The following is a 24,790-nucleotide window of genomic DNA, read 5'->3' as shown; positions in this document are numbered from 1 at the left end:
CTCCAAATTAAAAGTACTGCCTACAGAGTAAGGTACAATTTGAATAAGGGTAGCAAAATCAAGCCCAAAGGTCTTGATTTCATAGAAGTTCTGTGACAGAGATCGGTCTTGAGGAGAGCACTGACATTTTGGACAAGTTCAGGGAAAGATTTGCATTCTTCTTGCTTGTTTTATGTATGCTTGCGAAGCTACAATTAGTAGCTTTCAATTAGTATCTAACAAAAAAACCCCAGATGATTGTGCATGACAATCGTACTATTGTGCATGACAAGTGGTACTATTTTGTGGTTAAATAGATAGTCAGTTTGACTTGCACCAAGGAAGGAACCACTAATCTATACTTTCCAGAATTGTCCTGAGTTCCTTTTCAAAGACAGATGCTTTATAGCAGTGTTCTTGTCATCACTTTTGATTGCTGGTGTCAAAGATGCCCTGTATCTGTATTGCATATACTGCCAGTTCATATGAATAACTACAGCTTGTCATTCCTTTATCATTGATGGTGAAGCAAAGGGCCACAGGCGTGGAGGTGCTTCTAAGAGGATCCCTGAGCCAGGATCAGCTATAACAGTGTCATCTCCAACTGCTGCTTTTTCGGCAAGTGATTTCATTTCAGTATCTCACCACCTAACTTTTATCTCTCATCTATAAAAACTTTTCCTTTACAGATAATGCTGGAAGGGTTTATTGTCAAAATGCAGTTGCTAAATTTGTTACAGACTGGAGGTGCCAAGACCCTGGTCCTCGAAGATATTTACGTTAATTTCCTTTGAAATCAATGGGAATTAGGCACCTGCATACCTTTGAGGATCTGGGCCTAAGTGCCTTTTGTGTGGTGCTGAGTTCTTCAACCTCTGCCAACTGCAATGAACAGCAGGTCCCAGGAAGCCCTCATGGCATGAGCAAAAGCAGGCCTGTTATTTTCTGTGATTGTTTGTTTGTTTGTTTGTTTGTTTCACTGGTTCATTCCCTTTCATTGTCTTTGTAGTTTAAAGGTAATTTAGGAAGATTTGACTAAATATTTCACTCAGGCCATGTCTAGACTACAGGCTTCTTTTGGAAGAAGCTTTTCCAGAAGAGATCTTCCAGAAAAACTTCTTCTGAAAGAGAGCATCCACACTGCAAAAGTGCATCAAAATAGCGATCTGCTTTTTCGAAAAATAGCATCCACACTGAATGGACACTATCTCGCGTTTCAGCTGTGATTACTATGGACGGAGTGGCCACCAGGGCACCTGTGCTTTTTCCTCTTTCTTCTTCTTTTGAAATAACTCCCTCTTCGCTGTCCACACACGCTTTTTTCCGAAAGAGCTTTTTCGGAAAAAGGCTTCTTTCTTATAGAATGAAGATTACCAATGTTGGAAAAACCCCTCTGTTCTTTTGATTTTATTTTGGAAGAACGCAATTGCAGTGTGGACATAATTGAAGTTTTTTCGGAAAAATGGTCGTTTTTCTGAAAAAAACTCTGTAGTGTAGACATACCCAAACAGAGCAAAGGAAGCTTACAATATATTCCAGATAATTCAGGTGACAGGTGTATCCTCCTTCTGCTTCCAATCATGATCTGAATAAAAATGTCAGTATGTGGTACACCTTCTCAGTGTCACAGTCCTTTCCCAGAAAAGAATATAAAAATATCCTACAGCTTGATCAGCAACATTACTATCTAAAGCCTAAAACTGATAATATTGGATCAGTCATATGGTATGTAAAATAAACTTTTATGCAAAAGATATACTGTAAAACAGTTCTATAACAGTGGAATTGTCAAAAAACCAACAAAGCCTAAATAGTGTGTGTGTATATATATATATAAATTATGCTTAATTAGTCACTTTATGTTAATTATGCTTAATTAGTCAACTTTCATCATGGGCATATTGTAAAACAAGAAAATCTGTTACTGGCATGGAAGCCATAGTTGATACATTGGTAATAGAGGTGGCTCCTGTGTGGATCAGAAAAACATGGGACTGCTTGGTAACTCACTATTTACACCCTTTCCTGTGTCCTGGGCTCAGAGAGGTAAGAGAAATGCTTCTGAGAGTAGGAAAGGATGTTTAAAAACATCAGGACAGATTTTCGTGTGTGCAAGATTAGAGAGTAGGGGCAAAAATGGCTTTAGGCCACATCTATGCTCCCCTATTCAGTGACAAAATAGGGGTCAACCCAATCTCTGAGGCAATTAAGAGCACACTAATGGCTGCTGTAATTTGTGCCTGACTGTCCTATGCTGGTCCATTAGCTGGGGATTGCTGCAGTAAAAGGACACTGTGGCCACATCACATTTTTCCCAGCCTTGCCTTTTGCATTGGGAATAAGGAGGAAGGGAGTTGTAAGAGCCACTAAGGTAGCCCCAAACCCGCCCAGGCAGTCTCCTGCAAATGATGGCAACTTTCAGGTTGGTGTTTAAGATACCTGTATGAGGGTATGTCTACACTACAAAGTTAGTTCGAACTAACGGACGTTAGTTCGAACTAACTTTAATAGGCGCTACACTAGCGCTCCGCTAGTTCGAATTTAATTCGAACTAGTGGAGCGCTTAGTTCGAAATAGGTAAACCTCATTTTACGAGGATTAAGACTAGTTTGAACTAGCTAGTTCGAATTAAGGGCTGTGTAGCCCCTTAATTCGAACTAGTGGGAGGCTAGCCCTCCCCAGCTTTCCCTGGTGGCCACTCTGGCCAACACCAGGGAAACTCTATGCCCCCTCCCGGCCCCGGAGCCCTTAAAGAGGCACGGGCTGGCTACGGTGCCCATGCCAGGTGCAAGCCTGCCAGCACCCAGCCAGCAGACCCTGCACCTGGCACGGATCGAGCCAGCCACCCGATGCCCCCCAGCCCTCCCCCACTTCCCGGGACCAGGCTGGCGGCTCCCGGGAGCTTGCCCAGGACCGCAAGAGGCGGGCACCCGCCTGGGCTAGTGCGGACATCGTGGACCTTGTCCACGATCTCCGCACTAGGCACAGGAAAGTGGCCGGCTTGGGCAGGAGAGCTGCCAGCCTGGCCACCCAGGAGCAGGTGTGCATGAAAATCAAGGGGGTCCACTGAGACCCCCGACCCTGAGCCCTGAGCTTACAATGGCCGTCCTGGGTCAGACCAAAGGTCCATCTAGCCCAGTAGCCTGTCTGCCGACAGCGGCCAACCCTAGGGACCCTGGAGGGGATGGACCGAAGACAGTGACCAAGCCATTTGTCTCGTGCCATCCCTCTCCAGCCTTCCACAAACCTTGGGCAGGGACACCACTCCTACCCCCTGGCTAATACCACTCCATGGACCCAACCTCCATGACTTGATCTCACTTCCCTTTAAACTCTGTTTCAGTTCTAGCCTTCACAGCCTCCTGCAGCAAGGAGTTCCACAGGTTGACTCTTTGCTTTGTGAAGAACAACTTTCTGTTACTAGTTTGAAGCCTGCTACCCATTCCTTTCCTTTGGTGTCCTCTAGTCCTTCTTTATGGGAACTAATGAAGAACTTTTCTGTATGCACCCTCTCCACCCAACTCCTGCTTTTAGAGACCTCTATCCTGTCCCCCCTCTGTCTCCTCTTTTCTAAGCTGAGAAGTCCCAGTCTCTTTAGCCTCTCTTCATATGGGACCTGTTCCCAACCCCTGATCATTGTAGTTGCCCTCCCCTCTCCCAGCCTCTCTCTTCCCCTCTCCCACCTCCTTTTCCCAGTCTCCCCCAGTTTTGTTCAATAAAGACAGATTCCATTTTTGAACACAATTGTCCTTTATTTTGTACATCGGGAAGGGGGGCTAGGGAAGGGTAAGTGGAAGGAGGTGAGGGAGGAATGGGGTACGAGCCCCCGATGGGGAGGACTGGGCTGGCTCTGTGGGCTTCTGGGGGTGGAAGCTCTCCTGCAGCCCCCCGATTGCCCCCTCTCCCCAGATGGCAGCCTGCGGCAAGTGCATCCGGGCTGATGTCCGAGTGGTGTGATGTGCCCAGTGTGGGCACTCCGGGCACTCCAATCCAGGACTGGTTTTCAAGCGGGGCACCCCTTAGAACTGTCTGTCCGGGGTGGGGGTTGGGTCCCTTTAAGCACAGCCCTCGGCTAGCCTGAGACAGCATCTCCACGCTCTAAGTCCTCCTCTGATGCCCTGCCGGCACTGCTTCCGGCCATCCTTAAGCCCTGTTCAGGGTCCACTTAATGTGGACATGCTAGTTCGAATTAGCAAAACACTAATTCGAACTAGTTTTTAGTTCTAGACGCGTTAGTTCGAATTAGCTTAGTTCGAATTAACTAATTCGAACTAAGTTAGTTCGAACTAACTCTGTAGTGTAAACATACCCAGACTGCTTTATGCTGCAAGTTCCTACAAACCAGAGGATTTGTTCAACAGAATGAATCTTTATTTTCCATTTTCCTGAAATTTTGTATTTTTCATATAAAATTAGTAAAGGTTTGCTAATTATTCCAAAATTTCTTCTTTTGTCTGTATGGGCTTTTCTCTTTCCATTTCTAATATGGTCCTTCTTTGAGCTACGTCCTAAAGCCTAGTTAAACATGATCCATTGAGAGAGGAGAGTGAGACTGATGCTGATTTTTCTGTGGAGATTCTGACATAGTCCGTATTCTTTATGAAATTATGCTTATGATATTAATATGACATAACTGAGATGTGCTTTAGGCAAGATAACCCATCATTGGAAGGGTTATGATGTATTGACTATGATTATTCTATTTGTATGCATGTATCATTTTTGTATTTGAAGTTAACAATGTTGACAGATGTATCTGTGCTTCAACGATGTGACTTTGAGTGATGCCCACTGCTAACACTTCAAGTACAGCAATAGAAAATCCAGACAGGGCTGATGGCCCATCAGCAAGGATAATGGGTTATGTGAAGGCTTGGGCTTCTTGCAGATGCTCCATACTCTAACTGTCTCATGGATGCTGTGATGTTACAGAGTCAGGTGATCCAGTCACCTGATACTAATCTCTGTCTTGGATTGCTGAGCTGCTCCCTGGGATGTAGGAGGAATCAAAGAAAGGATTCTTACATTATGCAGATTTTATATAAGGCAGGGGAGAAAAGCAATGAAGATCTTCAGTTTGCTTTTCTTCTGCCTCCCCATCCATAGATATTTGAAAACACCTGGGAACAAAAGTACTGGAACTGAAAGGGGGAAAACTGCTGGACTCAGGCTAGAAAGATATCTCTGGCCTATGAAGGAATCTACCTAAAACAATATTTAGGGTGTAGAACTACTATTCGTAATCATTTACTTCAGTAAATCAAGCTTAGTTTGTGTGATTTGCTTTATTTTCACAGTAAGTTTCTTTGTACTGTGTGCTACCTCTTTAACCACTTAATATACACCTTTTGTAGCTAATGAAAATACTTACTGTTTATAATATAACCCAGTTTATGTAATTTCTAATGAGGCGGGGGAGGGACAGAAAGTTGTGCACATCTTCTTCCACACCGAGGGAGGAGGTTAATTTCATATAATTTTGGGTTTGCACGCCTAGAGGTGAACAACTTGGAGCTGTGGCAAGTCCCTTAAGCTGAGCTTTCCTAATGCTTTTCTCAGTGTCTGTATCATTCTGCAGTGGGGTGCAGCCCTGTCTGCATGTACGGTGGAGGAGGCATGCAGGTGTGACCTGCTACCATCAGATCTTCTTTTTCAAATAATATTTGACACTGGGTTAAATGCAATGGCATATGCTCCTTAAATTTTAATGAAAAGAGGGCTGAAAAATAATATAGTTTTTAATACATTTTTATCTTCTAGCCAAATGGGAAGAAAAATGTAGTTCTATCCAATGAAGCAAAGAAAGAATTGGCCAAGCAGGCAAAAGTTATCAAGGAGGAGAGAAGAGCTCAGTTAGATGACAGACACAAGTATATGATACTAAGATTAGCAGATGGAATAGGCTTAAATGAAGAGGAAGTAGAAAACTCTATTATTTCTGACGAAAAGGTAATATATATTTTATATTTATTAAATATGTGTCCTAAATTGTCATACATCAAACTAGTCTCAGAATATTTTATAATTAACGAGCACCGTAATTTTGTTTTAGTTTCAGCTTGTAGGAGAATTCTTTGCAGTGAGTGGGCTTAAAAAGTTACTTTTCTTTTACCAAGATGGATGGCAGGTATGTTTATATCATTACTGTTGCAAATAGCAAAGTTGGATTAAAACATTTTTTGAAAAGGCAATTGAGTATCTCAGAAAACTCAGAAAATCTTAGAGAATGTTTTCTTATGTATACATTTGTATTTAGAAATCATAGTTCTAATTCCTCTCCCTTTGAAGTCACTGGCAAAAATCCCCATTGAATATAGTGGAAAAGGAGCAGGCCCTCTTGGGCCTTGGGTATGACTATTCTTAATCTCAGTAGAAAACAGAAGACTCAGAAATGGCAAAAAGAGGAAGTTTATTCAGATTTCAAAAGGGATTGACTGTTTTCTTTGGCAAAGGACGAAAAAATTGTTCACTGTGATAAGGGACTCAAACATTAGGGAAACTAATTATGAAAACAGGAGAATTGGACCAACTCTTTCATTCTTCCTCTCCAGTCTGAGCCATGCTCAGCTCTCGTGACAGAAAACCTCTTATTCAAGAGAGCAGGAAAAAAATGAAAAATGAATCCATTCCTGCTAAATCACAGTGGCTGCATGTTCTTCTCCATTCCATACTCTCAAGTAGGGTAAAGGAGCAGACTAGTCGTGGAGACAAGATAGGAAGGGGTGCCCCTGTTCCAGGTTTCTCCCTCTCTGAATGAAGGCTGGTTGAGGCACCCCCATTAATAGAAAAGGTCAAGTCCTCAGCTCCTACTAAGGTGATTTTGTGATGCCACAGTAGCACAAAGGGACCTTAAAATTGGCCTACAGAGGCAATGGAGGATTCCTCCAGCTTATATTGGCTTTCCCTGAGTCCCTTCATGTCGCCCAATGCAGGGGAAGCATATTGAAGCAAGAGGGGGCATTTTGGCACTGTGAAGGGGTAGAACTGGAATGTGATGTACTCCACTGATTCCCTATCAATAGAATGGTCCCTTGGAGATTGTCCTGGCTGAGGTAAGATAGAACAGCCCTGTTGCTGCTCTGACTGGTTCTGGAGGCTGATTGGACTCTTGCTGCCCCCAGGATAAATAGTAAAGGTAACTTAGCCTTCTTTGCCTCCTCACCTCCTCAGCTGCCTTCTGTTTACTTGGTGCATTGTAGGTTTGTCGGGGTTGTTTTGGGCAGCAAGAATACTGCTGGGAAGCAGTCTCTATCTGGCATTACCCCCTGAGGGATCTGGTGAATTTCAGAGCAGAAATACACACAGAAGTAAATTTTACTCAGACATTAATGCTTCTTCCCTTTTTCAGAAGGATGGGAAGGCAGTGTGTGCAAGCACAGTAAAGGGAGACAGTGACAGCAAAGCTTTTGTGAGAGCTAAGTTTTCAGAGAGAGAGAGAGATGAAAAGATTCCCTTGCACTTTCTTCAAGATCCTTCGGGGTTGGACAGTAAATTCTCCATGGATCCAGAAGCTGTGTAAAGCTACATAGCCATGGTCTCTGCTCTTTCCATGTGGCTTTGAACAACATAGTCGCATGAAGGAGGCTTTCCTAAGAATCATTGCAAATTAAGTTTTCTGACATTTTTTTTCTCCCTCCTCCAAGTGTTTTCAGGGGAACTTTTAAACCAATTGCAGAAGGCTGTGATTGTGCACTTGTTACTCAGATAAAAGTGAGCCAAAGATAATGTCTGGGCTGGTGGATTAATCTCTGATTCAGAATAAACTATAGTTACAATTCATACATTTCAAGTAGCATGAATCAGTAATGATTAATTATTTCCTTAGAATTTGATTTTAGTAACATCTTATTTATAATTTAATTGGCAGCAAAAGTCAAATGTTCCTTTGAGGACAGATGGGTCTTCCCCCAGTTCACTTTTGCAGAAGAAGTTATTTATTACAATGGGTTCTACTGAGGTATGATCAATGTATTCCTTAGATTACATTTATGAATGCTTTGATGATGGAAAATATGGTATACTGGCAAGTGCTAACTATGGTGCAATGTTAAAATAGCTTTATATAATTGTTATATATACTAGCATCTCCATAATTGCAAGATCTCCCACCAGATTATAAACTGAGATGGTAATTCTACAGGAAAGTTGACCGAGTTCATTGTCAGGAGAGATAGTCAAATAATTCACTGCTAATAGTATTGTAAGTGTTGGCTGTTTAAAACAAATTAGTGAGTGTAACTTACTATCCAGTCGTCATCTAGTTTAGAGAGAGCCCACCACAAAAATACATTTTTTTGTTCTTTAAAATGTAAGTATTTTTGAGTCTGTATATTTTAAAAGATAAAAATTATGTGTATTTTTCCAACAAAAAGCTTTTAGTTTTGGCTCAATCCTACTCTACATAGGGAATTCCACCCATATCACTGTAATATTTGTACATCTTCTAGTGACATGTGGGCTCAGCCTTGAGTAGTTTTAATAGACAGCTGAACAAATTTATGAATGCAGTTGTGTGATGAGGTTGCTTGTGATGATAGGGGGCAGGATTCAACTGCTCTGGAGCTTACTTCTAGTTTGTCTTATGTTCCTAAAGTTCACACTGCAGGGTTTAGGCCTGCCACTGGCTGGAGTCAGGAACAGATTGCCCCGAGATATCCTGGGAGGAGGGTTTTTTTAATCTTTGTTTTCCTCTGCAGCACCAGTGATGGCCACAGTTGGAGTTGGGACATTGTGTGTGGTTGGCCAGAGCTCTTAGGTAGCACAGAATTTTTTTCTCTCTCAGGTGCTTGGCTGTCTGGTTCTTGCTCTTATGCTCAGGTTCTAGGACAGATTCTCAGTGATCTTGAGGGAGTGTTTGTCTGCAATGTCACTTGGAAGAACTATCTGGCTATATCTCATTTAACCATTTCCATGCCATTGTGGGGGTACTGGTGTATCTCAGTAGCTCCTATTCTCTGCCTAATTCTAATCTCCCAGGGTATGTCTACACTACAAAGTTAATTCGAACTAACAGACGTTAGTTCGAATGAACTTTGATAGGCGCTACACTAGCGCTCCGCTAGTTCGAACTTAATTCGAACTAACGGAACGCTTAGTTCGAACTAGGTAAACCTCATTCCACGAGGACTAAGCCTAGTTCAAACTAACTAGTTCGAATTAAGGGCTGTGTAGCCACTGAATTCGAACTAGTGGGAGGCTAGCCCTCCCCAGCTTTCCCTGGTGGCCACTCTGGCCAACACCAGGGAAACTCTACTGCCCCCCTCCCGGCCCCGGAGCCCTTAAAGGGACACGGGCTGCCTACGGTGCCCGTGTCAGGTGCAAGCTTGCCAGCACCTAGCCAGCAGACCCTGCACCTGGCACGGCTCAAGCCAGCCACCTGCTGCCACCCAGCCCTCCCCCTCTTCCCCGGGACCAGGCTGGCAGCTCCCGGGAGCCTGCCCAGGACCTCAAGAGGCGGGCGCCCGCCTGGTCCAGTGCAGACATCGTGGACCTCGTCCACAACCTCCGCACTAGGCACAGGAAAGTGGCCATCTAGGGCAGGATAGCTGCCAGCCTGGCCACCCAGGAGCAGGTTTGCATGAAAATCAGGGTGGTCCAGTGAGACCCCTGACCCTGAGCCCTGAGCTTACAATGGCCGTACTGGGTCAGACCAAAGGTCCATCTAGCCCAGTGGCCTGTCTGCCGACAGCGGCCAACACTAGGTACCCTGGAGGGGATTGACCGAAGACAGTGACCAAGCCATTTGTCTCGTGCCATCCATCTCCAGCCTTCCACAAACAGAGGCCAGGGACACCATTCCTACCCCCTGGCTAATAGCACTCCATGGACCCAACCTCCATGACTTTATCTCACTTCTCTTTAAACTCTGTTCTAGTTCTAGCCTTCACAGCCTCCTGCAGCAAGGAGTTCCACAGGTTGACTATTTGCTTTGTGAAGAATAACTTTCTGTTATTTGTTTGAAGCCTGCTACCCATTCCTTTCCCTTGGTGTCCTCTAGTCCTTCTATTATGGGAACTAATGAAGAACTTTTCTGTATGTACCCTCTCCACGCCACTCATGCTTTTATAGACCTCTATCATATCCCCCCTCCGTCTCCTCTTTTCTAAGCTGAAAAGTCCCAGTCTCTTTAGCCTCTCTTCATATGGGACCTGTTTCAAACCCCTCATCATTGTAGTTGCCCTCCCCTCTCCCACCCTCTCTCTTCCCCTCTCCCACCTCCTTTTCCCAGTCTCACCCAGTTTTGTTCAATAAAGAGAGTTTCTATTTTTGACCACACGTGTCCTTTATTTTGTACATCAGGAAGGGGGGCTAGGGAAGGGTAAGTGGAAGGAGGTGAGGGAGGAATGGGGTACGAGCCCCCAATGGGGAGGACTGGGGTGGCTCTGCAGGCTCCTCGGGGTGGAAACTTTCCTGCAGCCACCCGATTGACCCCTTTCCCCAGATGGCAGCCTGCGGCAAGTGCATCCTGGCTGATGTCCGAGTGCTGTGATGTGCCGAGTGTGGGCACTCAGGGCACTCCAAGCCAGGACTGCTTTGCAAGCGGGAAACCCCCTGAGAACTGTCTGTCCAGGGTGGGGGTCGGGACCCTTTAAGCACAGCCCCCGGCTAGCCTGAGACAGCAGCTCCACTCTCTAAGTCCTCATCTGATGCCCTGCCGGCACTGCTTCCAGCCATCCTTAACCCCAGTTCAGGGTCCACTCTGTGTAGACGCGCTAGTTCGAATTAGCAAAACGCTAATCCGAACTAGTTTTTAAGTCTAGCTGCGCTAGTTCGAATTAGCTTAGTTTGAATTAACTAATTCGAACTACGTTAGTTCGAATTAGCGCTGTAGTGTAGACATATCCCCATAGATTGTAATACCTTCGTCTCATTTCAGTTGTTTGGTTTAGTGTGCGGGTGCTGGGTGCTGTTGGTGGCCTATGATATACAGGAGGTCAGGAGGTCAGACTAGAAGATCTAAGGTCCTTTCTGACCTTAAACTCTGTGGCTTTGTCAGCAGGAGCCACATGATCACATAGTATACAGCTGATTAGTACGGGGTAGATTGACACCCTGGTTTGTCACAAACTAGGTGTTTGTGTAGAAGAGTCATCAGAAAAGGCAAGTTAAAAATGTGTGTTTTGCAGTAGAGCAAAGAATGGTGAGGTTTGTGATGATCTTTAGTTCCTACGGAAGTTTACACCACGTTCTAAACCTTGAAAGTTCGGTCCCTTGTGCAGATGAGCGTTATCAAATTGTAGAAAGTCCTATTGTGCCTAAGGAGTTGAGTCATGGTCCTTGTTCTGGAGCTTCAGTGATCTTTTAAATATGCTATGCCCAGGCTGTTGAGTGCCTTCAGGATAAGGACAGAGACCTTGAACTCGGCTTAATGTACTATGGGAAGCCGGGGTAGGGCCTATGTTGCTGAGGAGATGCACTGCAGTATTCTGTACTAGTTGGGGCTTCTTAATGAATGATGATTTCATGCCCAGACATATGGCATTGCTGCTTTCCAGATCAGAAGTGGCAAAGGCATATAAGCTAAGGTCATGACATCCACTAGTATGGGGTGGAATACAACTGGGGATTCCTAGAAAGCGTTACTCATGACTACTGCTTTGTGAGAACTGAGGGTCAGCGAAGAAACCAAGAGCACTCATAAACTGTGGATGTGTCCTTCAAGCAAGGGACACTGCACTATGGTTGTAATTTTCAGAGTGCTTTCCTCAATTTACCATATAAAAAGAAGAGGGACAAATTACAGAAGGGAGAGAAAGAAGTGAAAACAAATCCCAGAATCCAAAACCGTGTTAGAAAACTGAAGGGTTTTTTTGTATCAAAAAGACTATATCAAAATGTTATGTAAACTAATTGAACAGAATTTGCATTAAATTTTTCTGACAGAAAAATAAAGGATTTAGACAAAATCATAATTTTTTGCAGATTTTTTTTGACAAAACCACATTTTCTGACAGAAAAAGATTGTGTGCAAATATTTTTGACCATCTCTGGTTGCATATCTGTATGTGTCTAGCACAGTAGGGCTCTCATTTTTGATTGGGGTTCCTAAGTGAGACCATTATATAAATACATTAAAAAAGGAGATTATTCAGATTTATAAGATTTTCATTTTATTTTAAAGCTTGGTTGGCTATAATACTTTTAATTTATCCAAATGTTGTCTGAGAAATTGATAGTGATGTTTGCCCTTAGTTCTAATGCACCAAAAAGGAAAAAAATATGTTTGACATTTAAAATTGTATGTGGATTAGAAAAAATATACCTCTAGGAATTCTTTTAATTACATAAATGTAAGGAAAGAATATTCCAAAATGGCTCCTTCTGGCCTAAAAATACAATGAATACAAAAGTACTTGAAACGGTTGAAAATTTAACATTTCCTGTTATGTTCAGTGAATTAATGCCAGCTGAGCAACAAAACTGTGATTGATATTTGAGAACCAGGCATTTGCATGTATGTGTACAGTAGACTCAGTAAATAGTCCATTAAATATTTTCAAGAACTTGATTTTCTTTATAATTTTGTTTTCCACTCTTTCCAATCTGTTGAGTGTATTGTTTTTACTTGTAAATATTATATCTGTCTGTTTTACAGGCCTTAACAGGAACATGTGCATTTTTCCTACGGACTACAGATAAAGCAGTAACGACAACAAATATTTCTCAGGTCAGACAACAATCATGTAATATTTAACGCTTGCTTAACATTTTGGACTTGACTGCAAACAGGATCAGCAGGCAGTATATGCTTGCAAAGGGCTAGTAGGATATGTTGGAATGTCCCTCCATGATCTGGAAAAGATATTTACAACCTGGCAGTGTTCAATGTGAATAATTATTCAGGATTTATGCACATGATTTATGGCTAGGTCTAAATTACAACTGTTTTCCGGAAAAAGCAATTTGCGTAGCTTTTTCTGATTGCTTTTCCGGAAGAAGTTTTTCCACCATTTGGCTCCATCTAGATGGGGCCAAATGGCAGAAACGCCTCCTTTTTCAGAGGAGCTCTTTTTCCTTGTAGAATGAGGTATACAGGGCTCCTCAAAAGAGCGTGTTTGCTCTTCTGCAAAAAAAAGTGGAAGAGCAAATGTGTTCCCTGCACATGGCAGAGTTTTTCTGGGATACCTCTGGTATCCCGGAAAAACCTGCCAGTCTAGATGTACCCTATGATAAATGAAGAGGTGATGACCCCGCTCATGAGTAAATTCCCTTATTTTCCAATGTGAAAATGTAAAATTCAATAGTGAAAAATTTAAGAGTCTAAATCTGAAGACTTAACTCATATGATTAATTTTTACTCATGCAACTAACACATATGAAGTAAATGGGGCTGTTCCTATGGCTAAGGGTTGTGAGATGAGGCCTAAGTCCAGAATCATAATTAGAAGACTAAGGAAGGATACTTGGGATTCAAACCCAGGGGCCGAAGCAGACTCAATATACCATTGAGTCAGTGAGACACTGCGTTTAATGGTGAGCAAGGAGGTCAGTATTAGGGATGTGAATGGGTAACAAGTTAACTGATGCGCAGGAGCAGCCACAGGCAGGAGGCTGCTCCAGTCTCACCAGGCTGCAGGCTGGGGCTGAGAACCAGCAGCCCTACAGGACCAGGAGCCAGCAGCCGGCAGCCCCAGGGGGCTTGCATCCACAAATCCGGCAGCTTTGCAGGCTGGGGGCTACTCTGACTGGGCTGAGTCAACCCTGGAGATCCTGGTTAATTAGTGAAACATAACTTTTAACCAGTTAACTAATTAGTCCTCCAGACAGCAGGACTAAAGAGAATTCTGATGGACATAGCTATTGAAGCTAGTGAACTTAGTCTTTCTAAAAGAAATATACATGCATACCAGCAAAGGTGTTCACCTTATCCAATACACTATTATGCAGCTTATCAAGACATTTTCAGCAGAAAAACGGAGCTGAGGACGCTTGGCATAACTCAGGATTATATTCCTCCCCCCCCTCCCTTCTGATTTCAACAGGACCATGTTGCTGGCTCTAAGGCCCTTATTCAAAAAACCATTAACTTGTGTTTAACTTAACCATTTAAGCATAAAATTCAGTCAATTCCTGTTCAGAAAAGCACTTACACTTAGAATTAAGCAAATACTTAAGTGTTTTGCTTACTCAGGGCCCAAGTTAGCAGACAGGTGAAATTGAGGCTTTGTTTTTCTGATAATTTTAAATTGTCACCACATTCAAAAACAATTTACAATTAATTAATTGTTTTTGTTTTTGGAATAAAGTGGTGTGACTGTTTATTTGACATTGTTTAATGTCTGCATCATCTTGAATCTGGGTGAATTAAACATCTGTGCCCCAATCCTGCTCAAGCATGTGTTTAAATTTAGCCTCATGTGTGGTCATCCTACTAATGTGAGTAAAAGCTACTCATGTGTTTATATGTTTGCAGAATCAAGTCTTGGTAACATCAAACACAAGTGTTACTAACAATTGGCTGCAAGCCGTGCTTTCCTCTACCCACTGTCAATTCAAGTTCCTTTGCAGCTATACAATCAAATTATGCAAACACCAAATTGAACAGATGCATCTTTTAAAACATTAAAAAGCAGATATTCCCTAAAACTAAAGATAACATATAATCCAAAGCATATCCCTGCCCCATACCGTAAAATACAATTTAATATTTTCAGAGATTTGGAGAGGTTGTCATTTTCATGAAACACAAAGGGAATCCAAACGTGTCAAATTTAACATTCAAGAATAAAAAAAGAGAGTCTGAGTCTATACCCTTCCAAACTATTGATACGTTTATTTATGGAAAAGCTGATGAATGCTGTTGCCCAGTTTCTTTCCTCTTTCATCACTAATGGCTTAATGCCCCCCATCTATGGACATTATGAGTGGTCCAATGTTGCTGCTGGAGACTCCAGGACTAAGTCCATCCATCATCTCAGGCTACCAGATTTTCTGCTTTTGGCAGAAGAGCAAGGTGGTGATTCAGTTTCTCCCAAACATTTTTTTTTATTATTTTAATTGTTCATTTTTGCGCAGTTGTGATTTATAATCTTCCTTTCTTCCTTGACCCTCCCCTGGATGGGGTAAAGACCAGGGTGATGGTTGCAGCCACGTGAAGCAGGCACTTCACCACCTCCCGTCTAGACTCCTCAGCCTCCACTCAGGCATGGCAGAGCTGTCCTATAAACACTGGGCTAAATCTAAGCGGTGTTCCCCATGTGAGGTAGCGTTTACAGTTCTACATAGAGTTTATTATTCTCCACCTCTTCTCTGCCAGCCGACCCTTGCAGTGCCAGAGTCAGGTGTCCCCACCACGTTCTAAAAAAACCATGACTCCAACGTGAAAAAGCCTGACCAGGAGTTTCTGAGCTTTTGGGCAGGGAATATAAAATGAAGAGGATGCTAGCTGGGCAGCTCCTCGCATAAGTTCTGCAACAGACCTGGCTAGAGGGAGAAACATTACTGAATGGATCTAAGGTCCCCTCCCCACCAAGTACTGAAGTGAGTACTTGACTCTCAGGAAATTTAAAATTCAGGGCTCCTACTCTGCTTCTCTTCTGCCCACTATGAATTGGAGGATTCTCATGGTGCTCAGGGGTGCTGCAAACCTCAGAGACTTTGGGTCACAAAAAGCAAAAGTAAGCGTGTCCCTCACAAGGCAGCAATTACCGTGAATTAGTGAATATTACCCGTGTGTTATACATGTTTTACAAATCCTGCTCCCCTCCCCTTCCCCGGGGTATACATGTCCATATATTATATAAATTGATTGTCACTCCAGGAGCATCAGTTCCCCTAAGCATCTTTGCCTGCCCCCCCATTAGAACTGGGTTAGCTCCGCTGCAGGCAGGGCCTGACGAGCTTCCAGCGCGTCTGCTCTGCCTTTCCGTTCTCCCCACCCAGAGGAGGGTGGGTGGTGCCTGACTGTGGCTGCGTGGGGTGCGCCTGGGCATGAGCGTGGCTCCCTTCCTGCAGGCCGGCTGGCTCGCTTACAGCAGGATGGCCATTGCCTTGTGTCTGCTCTCTACGCACTGGTGTTCAAGTGCCCAGGGCTGCTGCAGAATTCTCTGCGCGTTATACACGTCCATGGGCAATTTATTATTATTTTTACACAGGATAGAAAAACCTCAGGTAGTACAAGGGTACGGGTTATACATGGACGCGGGTTATATACACTAATTTACAGTAGTATTCTTAAAAGAACAAGTGAGGTGAAGATCAGGGGTTAAACACCTTCTCTGTTGCCTTCCCCAGAAGCAGTGTTTGCTGGGGCTTTTCTGCTATATTTGGCTCCCTGTGGTACATCTGGGTTTGCAGAGAAGCCTGGCCTTCTTATGCAGCCCTACCCTCAGTCTGCAATGTAGTTGAAACTGTGCCTGACAGGCTTTTATCCCAAAGACTCTTGCTTTGTCATGGACCAGAGCTCAGGTCAGGTTCAGGCAGCAGTGAAATAGGATTTGTGCCTTGTGATCGTCAGCCATATACCCTTCCTCTGACAAGGAAAAGAACTGAGAAAAATCTCTATCTGAAAAGCAGGGAAAGGTCTTCATCTCAATGACCCCCTTTCATCTGCTCCACAGGCTGGCTCCACAAGCAAAAGGAGTATTCGTGGCAGGGTGTGACCAAAACAAAGGGACACAGAAGTGCACCGTCATGAGATTATAGCAGGGTAAATGAGAAATTACTAGCAAACCCGAGGGAGCAGGCGGGAAACCTTTCAGGCTCCCAGAGGCTACTTCCACAAATGAGTTATTTTATCCATTACCCATCCTTGGCTATATGGTCTTGAGGTCATGTTGAATAGCATGTTACCTCTGCTCTTAAAAAGCCAGGAGAAGTAACACAGATGTGCCACAAACTGCCCCACAAAACCAGCTGTACTCTTCCAAGACAAGATGTCAAGAGCATGCCCATAAACCATAAAACTGATTCCACACTGCGCAGCAATTTGAAAGCTTCAGTTAAAGCTTTGGAGATCAAAGGCTTTTCATATATTCAGTAAGTAAAGCCCTCTTGGTATAAATTAGTGACTCATCTATTTCTGTTGTTATGATCATGGCTTGCAGTGAGACCTCTCAGGTCAAACCCTTGATGTGATTTGTGGTGTGCAATGGTTTCCAACTTGATGAGTACAAAGAAGCCATGTTACACTCAGAACAGCAATCAGTAACCCTAAACAGATACCTTTTGCATCCAAACCCACAGGTGTGGAAACATTTGAGGACACAGTAGAGACATTAGTAACAGAGGCTGAGTCTACACTGTAGCTTTTTCTGATCACTTTTCCGGAAGAGGGTTTTTCACCATTTGGCCCTGCCTAGATGGGGCCAAATGGCAGAAAAGCCTCCTCTTTTGGAGGAGCTCTTATTTCTCATAGAACGAGGCATACTGGGCTTCCCAAAAGAGCGTATTTGTTCTTCTGCAAAAAAAGTGGCTAGGATTGGTCAGGCCTTGTGTTGGCTTCATTTCTGAGTGGATCTTTCAAACTATCCTTCTGAGGACATGAGACTATGCAAATGATGCAATGCAGGTGTCATTCTCAGATCATATCCAAATATCCCTTTCGAGTAGGTACGAACAAATAGGCTGAGAGGCAACCCAACTGAAGGAAAGTAACCTACTTTCCATTAGGTGTTGGCTTATGACTGAGACACGTATATTTATATTCCTTCCAAAACTAGGGAGTAGCCAGACATTACACGTCTCCATGGCAAAGAAAATAGTTTTCTGAGCAGAAAAGAATCTACAACCTTTCAAGACACTTCACATAAAGTATACAGAAAAGAGGGAGAGTTGATGTCCTTCTTGCCATCCTCTACTGGCTTTGAAGGCACTTTGGACTTGCTAAATAGCCAAGAGCCCCCTCACTGAACCTTTCAAAAGCTTCTTGAAGCAGGAACTTCTTCATGTAGACCAGGACAGGAACATCTACACTTACCATTCTGGGCATCAGAAGAGAAGTGTAGTTCAGTATGGAATCTCCATTAATCTCTGATACAGTTTGGTATCCAGACAGAACTCAACTGAGATATTTCATTCACTGATCTGGTCAAATTTACATTTCTGGTGTGAGGGAAAACAAAGCTCTTCAGGGCAGGGATCTCTGTTCCCTCTAATGTTTTCCATCCATGTGTGAAATAATTTTTGTTATGGGCACTGAGGCATGTGTGGATGGTGCACCAGTAGAAACACATGCAGCCAACTATGGGGGCTGTGGATGCTCTGCTAATCAGCAGGGCGGTATTTGACTCTTTCCTGGGTTGCCACTAAGTGCTCAGCTTACGTGGAATACCGGCAGGGACTGCATCTGTGCAGTCCTCAGTAAAACGGTGTTTTGGCCTGCAGCTGATACAGTACTATACATACAATAATTATAGTAAAGTTCTGCTTGGTCTCAGTTACAGTAGAGTTTCTCCAGAATAATCAGATTCCTACTACCAAGCACTAGAGAAACACAGGTATCAGCCCTAGCAGTGATCTGTGGTAGGAACATTGTTCGCTTCATCTGAGTATCATAAAATGTCATGGTTAATCTGAATGGGTACGTCTAGACTACAGGGTTTTGTCGACAGAAGTTTTGTCGACAGATACTGTCGACAAAGCTTCTGTCGACAAAGAGCGTCTACACTACATTCAGTTCTGTCGACAAAGCAAGCAGCTTTGTCGACATGGCAGTGTAGACGCAAGGACAGTTTACATGTAATAACACCTTCTGTCGACAGAACTCTGTCGACAGAAGGCGTTATGCCTCGTAAAATGAGGTTTACCAGCGTCGACAAAACTGCTGAGTTCTGTCGACGTTATGTATAGACGCAGGTATAGTTTTGTCGACAAAAGTCCACTTTTGTCGACAAAACTCTGTAGTCTAGATACACCCAGATTAGACAAGCCTATGTCTAGTCATTCTAGTCTCTATTACTTCCCCAAAGCAGATTTTGGAATTAATTCTTGTATCTCTACAAGAATCATGCTGTTGTTGAAACGGTTGTTCTTATAGCATTTTGTCCATGGTAAGTTCTTTGCAAAATTCTTACAAAATAGTTCTGCCTTCTTTTTGTTCTAGGCCTTGATACTGATTTGATAGATTGTGACATAAATGAGCAGTACTAGTGCTTTGAAGATCTGGCACATGGTGTGTACATGTGAATCGTACGCTCTTCATCTCATTCCAGCCAAAATGTCCTGGCCTTAGGGACTCAAAATTGCTTCAGGCAAGATGTTAAAATCTTGAATCAGATGACATGCTAAGCATCAGGAAAAGTATTTGCCAAAATTCCTTGGACCTTGGAGAAGTGTATGAGTCTCATCTGAGAAAGAGTTGCAAAATAAATTTCTATTTCTTTGCCGAGGCATCCTTTAGTAGGTAGGTGCTGCTAGGTTGGTTCCTTCATAACTCCTTAGTGTACAAAGATTTTGCTTTATCTATGGGGAACTTCCATTGTAGCTTGTAATTTTACTATAAGAATGAAAATACTGCTTATCTTTCCCCCATTACTCCTTTGGGGGTACCTCCTGTTAGTGATGAATGAGGAGAAAGGCTGAGCAACAAACTGAGAAATTTCTTACCTGATGATTTTATTTCTGGCAATAGCTTCTCTTTTGAGTTCAGTTCACCCTGGTTGTCTTGTGTATGACCAGAATACTTTCTGTTCATTAAGATTAATGCATCTAACTCTCTTAAAGTTTGTCATGGGACTCACTCATTAGTGTGGCATCTCCTGCGGGCCGTCATGTGGATTAGCACTGCTGTATGGTGTCCTCTTTTTTGGTGGTGCCTCGCTTGTCATTGTCACCACTTGCAGGCTGCCCTGTCTGAGGTTGTTACCTTCCTGCGGCTCTCCAGGAACCCAGTCCTCTCCTTTGGGCTTCCTGCAGCAACTGACCACCTCTGCCCCTGTAGCTCTTTTTCTATGAGCCTGTTGGACCCTTATTGGCTCCTCCTTGTAGCCTCTCTTAGGTTGGCTGCTCTCTGTGCAACCTCCATAGCCTACTTTTAACACGTTTTCTGCCAGTGTGGTGCAAGTTATAATGCTAATAATTGGTTACTGGAGTATGTTTCTATCATTGGAAGAACTCTTCTTGGAAGAGTTGAGCTGAAGGGGGCAGCTTAGTTCTGGAGCCTCCAGCAACAACAATGGTCTGCCTTCAAACCCCATAGTTGGAGGCCATAAACACATTAGTGATGAATGACAAGAGAAGCAGCTCACAGAATATTACTAGGTAAGAAATTTCTCATTTCTTTAAAATTTACATTATAGTGTGTGTACACCTGTCTTAAATGTTACCGAAGTTCACTCAGTAGGTCACTAAACTGCAGAAGTTTCATTTAAGTACATTCTGTTAATTATTTTTTCTCCCCAAAGGAGGTAAATTTTGGCATGTTTGATTGTACTAATGGAAGTATCCTTCAAGGTCTGGAATTTTTCTTGGCCCAAGTCATGGTGCCAGCACTTAAATCCCAGCAGGTAAATAATAAGTATGTTTTCTTAACTCATTTTAAGTTTTGTCTAATAGCTGTTGCAATCTCAGTTGTAAATCAAATGAGCAGAAGAGTCTGTCAAAGAGAACAGAGAATAATATGAAGGTCTCTAGTAGGATATGGTCAGGTCCTGACATTTTTATCTGGGAGTCTGAAATCAATATTTCATGTTCATTTTTCATATTTAAAAGTATCATGACTTAAAAATAGCATAATGAGGTAAGAATGATAAGGCAAGAGAATAACTGTGTGAGTGATGCGAGAGTAAGCCTGAGTAACAAGAAGGGTCAGTTTCTCTGGATTGCAACATAGCTAGGCCCAGGTTTGAATCCAGAGATGTGTACAGTTAGAGGGTCTACAGCACTTTAGCACAGCCTGCAAGCAGTGTTCCCTGTGGCCACCCAGGAGAGATTCAAGTGCCGCTCAGCTGATTAGCAAAGTGCCCACAGCTGGCAACATATGCTTCCATTGGTGGTGAACAGCCACACATGCCTTGGTGCACATTACAAATTTTATTCAACACATGGATAGAAAAAAATTAGAGGGAACATTGCCTTCAAGCCCGCACCTACTGGTTTTGTGGGGCTGTCCAGGGGTCTTGATTGAATTTGTTGAAACTGAAGATGGGACCAAACTCAAACCGAGCATGTGAATATCCTCAGATGCTGGGTTTGAAACTAAAACCGTATTTTGGAGCTTGGGCCTTGTCCAGGGGCGGACTGGCCCAGCAGGATACCGGGAATTTTCCAGTGGGCCATTGGCCAAAGGGCCGGTTAGTGGCTGTTGGAGGAGGAGGGGGAAACCCGGCAAGCCACTCCTGGAAGTGGCTGCTGGAGTTCTGGCTCTGCACTGCCCTTTCTCCCCATCCCCCTTCCCCACTCCAGAGGCGTAGCAAAGTGGGGAGGGCGCCAGGCTGGGGTGGGTCCGGGAGCTGGTGTCCAGTCTCATTCAGTCTGCATCAGAAGCGGGGCAGACACTGGCCGGGGGGGAGGATTCCTCCTCTCCAAACTCAGCCCCTTAGAACAGAGACGCGGAATCTCCTGGCTCCGGGGGGGTTGCTTGGACAAGCAGCCCAGTCTCGTTTCCCTCACTGTGAGGCAGTGACCACAGAGCCCTGCTGGGCACTGGCTGCAGAGCATAGCGCTGCCTTTCTCCAGCCCTCTGGCCCACCCAGACCCCTAGGGGCCTTCCTCACGTGCCTGTGTCCCCTCCACCCCGGCTGTTTCCAGTGGCAGACACGTCCATAAAAACCCTCTGGCTGGAGAGGAAAATGGGGGAGCCCAGAACATTTCCAGACACGTCCCATGAGCCAGTCGGTGCCAAGACTCCCGCAGAGGGGATATAGGGTTGGCAGCGGGATAAGGGGTAAATCAGAGACTTGTGCAGGATCCGGACTTCTGGGGCCCGATCACAGACTCCAGCCCCGCAAACTGGAAGGCAGAAGGTGGGGGAGGAGAAGGGAGAGAAATAGGAGGAAGGGATGGGAGAGGAAGAGGCTTGCGCTGACAGGAGGGTGGTGAGGGGGTGGGCATCAGGAAAAAAGGGCAAAGGGGGCAGGGGCTGTGAGGGAAGGGGGAGGCACCAGGAGGGTGCAGGGGTAAGGGAAGGTGCAGGTGCCAGGGGATTCTGGGGGTGAAGCAGAAGGGCAGACACCTGTAGGGTAGGGACCAGCACCAGAGGAGAGAGGCAGGGCAGGTGTGTAGAGGGAAGTGTTAGGAGAGGGGATGAGGAGGGGTAGCTCACATGATCAGAGTGGGGCTACTGGAGGAGTGGGCACAGGGGGGAGAGAAGGGCTTGTGGAGGGGGGCAAGACTCAGGAGGGCTGAGGGCAGTGAGAAGGGCAGGAGTCTGAGTCAGGACAACAGAGGAGGGTGAGAGGTTGGGGGGCAGCAGGCACCAGGGGAGCTGATGGAGCAAGGAGAGGAGACATGGCAGCAGAGGGAAAATGCAGAGGTTTATAAGATATTTATTAATAACTTGGGTGCCACAGTGGCACATCCAAACAAGCCACATGAATTCAGTACTGTTGTACAACACAACATTCATTCTGCTCATGGGAGGAAACTCTTAGAGGGAACACTTCCCCTGCCCTTGAGTTAATGTGACGCACATTGGGTTAATGCAATTGCAAGATAGTTGCATGAGGGGATTTGGTGGGGGCCAAACTAATCCCTATTGGTAGGAGGATGGTGGGAAAAGTCTTTAGAGAGGGGTCACATGACACCTTTTACTTCTGGTCATGTGTCCATCTCTCCCCTAGAGTGTTATCTCCAGAGGCATGGCTAATGGGAGTCAGGGGCATGGTTAACAGAGGTCAGGGGTGTGGCTAATGGGGGTCAAGGAGTAAAGAATTTAAAAAAAATTCTTTGATGTGAAAAAGTGGGCTGTTCTCAACCCATTTCCCGGGCCTATTTTGATTGCCAGTCCGCCCCTGGCCTTGTCTCTAGTAGAAACAGATTCCCTCCCCTTCCCCCCCCCAGTTTCATTAGAACCATGTAAGAGGGAATTTTGGCCACCACTCCACATCCACACTATGCTGCTTGTTTCCTTTTGCCTCATCCACGCAAACTCCCGTTGTCTTGCCTTCCTTGTCCTTGTAGCACACCGTGTCCTTTTTATCACAGTGAAGTACTGTGTCTGGGTTTAGCAGGGACATAGCAGGGAGACTTGCCAAAGCTTCAGCCCCTGCAAAGTAATTTGGTGTCACGTGTTCCAGATGCTGCTCTTTTGATTTCCTTTCATACTGAAGTAGAGAGAAAGATTAGTATCTAACTTCCTCCCCTTAAAGACAGACATTGTACTGAAGTAAAGCCCCAAAAGTCACCTTGAGTGAGAGAATTCAGAGCAACATTTTATTTCCACTCAAGTCTTTTTTGCTCGTTTGTCTTCTCTGCAGCCTTTTATCTCATCTCCCAAGGCTCTGAGAGAGGGCCAAACCAGTTACAGTCAGAGGCATAGATGTAATTTTCTTTACAATTTTGTGTCCTTGCCATAATGCTTTGTCAGATGGCTGACTCTGATACAAGACAACTCCATTCTGACTACCAGTATAAATACATAGACCTGCTAAGCAGTGTAGCCAACTCTCATGATTTTATTGTGACTCTCACTATATTTGGTGTTTTTCTTATAACGTCAGCTGTTAGAATCAAGAGATTTTATGAGACCCTCAGCTGTCCTTATGTAAAAAATAAGGTTTTTGCTAGGACTTTCATTTAATTGCAATTAACTCATGGGATTAACTCAAAAATTAATCACGATTTAAAAAAGTAATTGTGATTAATCACATTGTTAAAAAACAGAACGCCAACTGAAATTTATTAAATATTTTGGACATTTTTCTACATTTTCAAATATATGTATTTCAGTTACGACACGGAATATAAAATGTACCATTCTCACTTTATATTATTTTTTATTACAGACATTTGTAATGTAAAAAGGATAATAAAAAATAATTAGTATTTTTCAGTTTGCTTCATTCTGAAATCTCTTTATTGTGAAAGTGTAACTAACAAATTTAGATTTTTTAGTTACATAACTGCACTCAAAACCAAAACAATGTAAAACTGTAGTGCCTGAAATTCCATTCACTTGTACTTCCTGTTCAGCTAATCGCTAGGACAAACAAGTTTATTTACATTTACGAGTGATAATGCTGTTGCCCACTTCTTATTTGCAGTGTTACCAGAAAGTGAAAAGAGATATTCACAGAGCTTTTGGAGCCAGCATTGCAAAGTATTTATGTGCCAGATATGCTAAACATTCGAATGCACTTTCATGCTTCAGCCACCATTCCAGAGGACTTACTTCCATGCTATAGATGCTTGTTTAAAAAAATGTATTAATTACATGTGTTACTGAACCCTTTGGGGGAGAATTGCATGACTTCTATTCTGTTTTATGCACATTCTGCCATATATTTCATGTTGTAGAAGTCTCAGATGATGACCTGTCACGTGTTGGTCATTTTAAGAACACTTTTACTGAAGATTTGACAAAAATACAAAGAAGGTACCAATGTGACATTTCTAAAGATAGCTATAGCACTTTTGACTCAAGGTTGAAGAATCTGAAATGCCTTCCAAAATTTGCCAGGGATGAGGTGTGGATAATGGTTTCAGAAGTCTTAAAAGAACAGCACTCTGATGCAGAATCTATGGATTCTAAACTACCAGAAAAGACTCTGTTGGCTCCCTGGGGCACTTTCTGTTCTGGCTTTGGTTCCTTTCTTGGTGACACTAGTTCATTTTAGAGTCCCCTCTGCAGTCCTCTCTGGTCACACCCTGGAAAGTCGTGTACTCAGACACAGCTTGTCATTGTTAACCTTCATGATTGAAGAGCCCACAGCAG

At 43.8% G+C, this 24,790-nt stretch overlaps 1 protein-coding gene across 1 annotated transcript in view; it reads left to right on the top strand.

The window, feature by feature from the left end:
• LOC102447295 (dynein axonemal heavy chain 5-like) overlaps window positions 1-24,790 on the top strand; it is a 290,514-nt gene that overhangs the window by 8,154 nt on the left and 257,570 nt on the right. Inside the window, exons 3-8 of the mRNA XM_014581788.4 lie at window positions 509-597; window positions 5,740-5,928; window positions 6,032-6,106; window positions 7,847-7,936; window positions 12,575-12,646; window positions 20,322-20,423. Of these exons, the coding sequence (XP_014437274.3) occupies window positions 509-597; window positions 5,740-5,928; window positions 6,032-6,106; window positions 7,847-7,936; window positions 12,575-12,646; window positions 20,322-20,423 (617 nt within the window). The remainder of the gene's footprint in view (window positions 1-508; window positions 598-5,739; window positions 5,929-6,031; window positions 6,107-7,846; window positions 7,937-12,574; window positions 12,647-20,321; window positions 20,424-24,790) is intronic.

This window comes from Pelodiscus sinensis, chromosome 2 (genome assembly GCF_052426305.1).
Source record: "Pelodiscus sinensis isolate ZL-2025 chromosome 2, ASM5242630v1, whole genome shotgun sequence".
In the NCBI taxonomy this organism is placed as follows: Eukaryota; Metazoa; Chordata; order Testudines; family Trionychidae; genus Pelodiscus; species Pelodiscus sinensis.
This window is presented reverse-complemented; position numbering and strand designations above follow the sequence as displayed.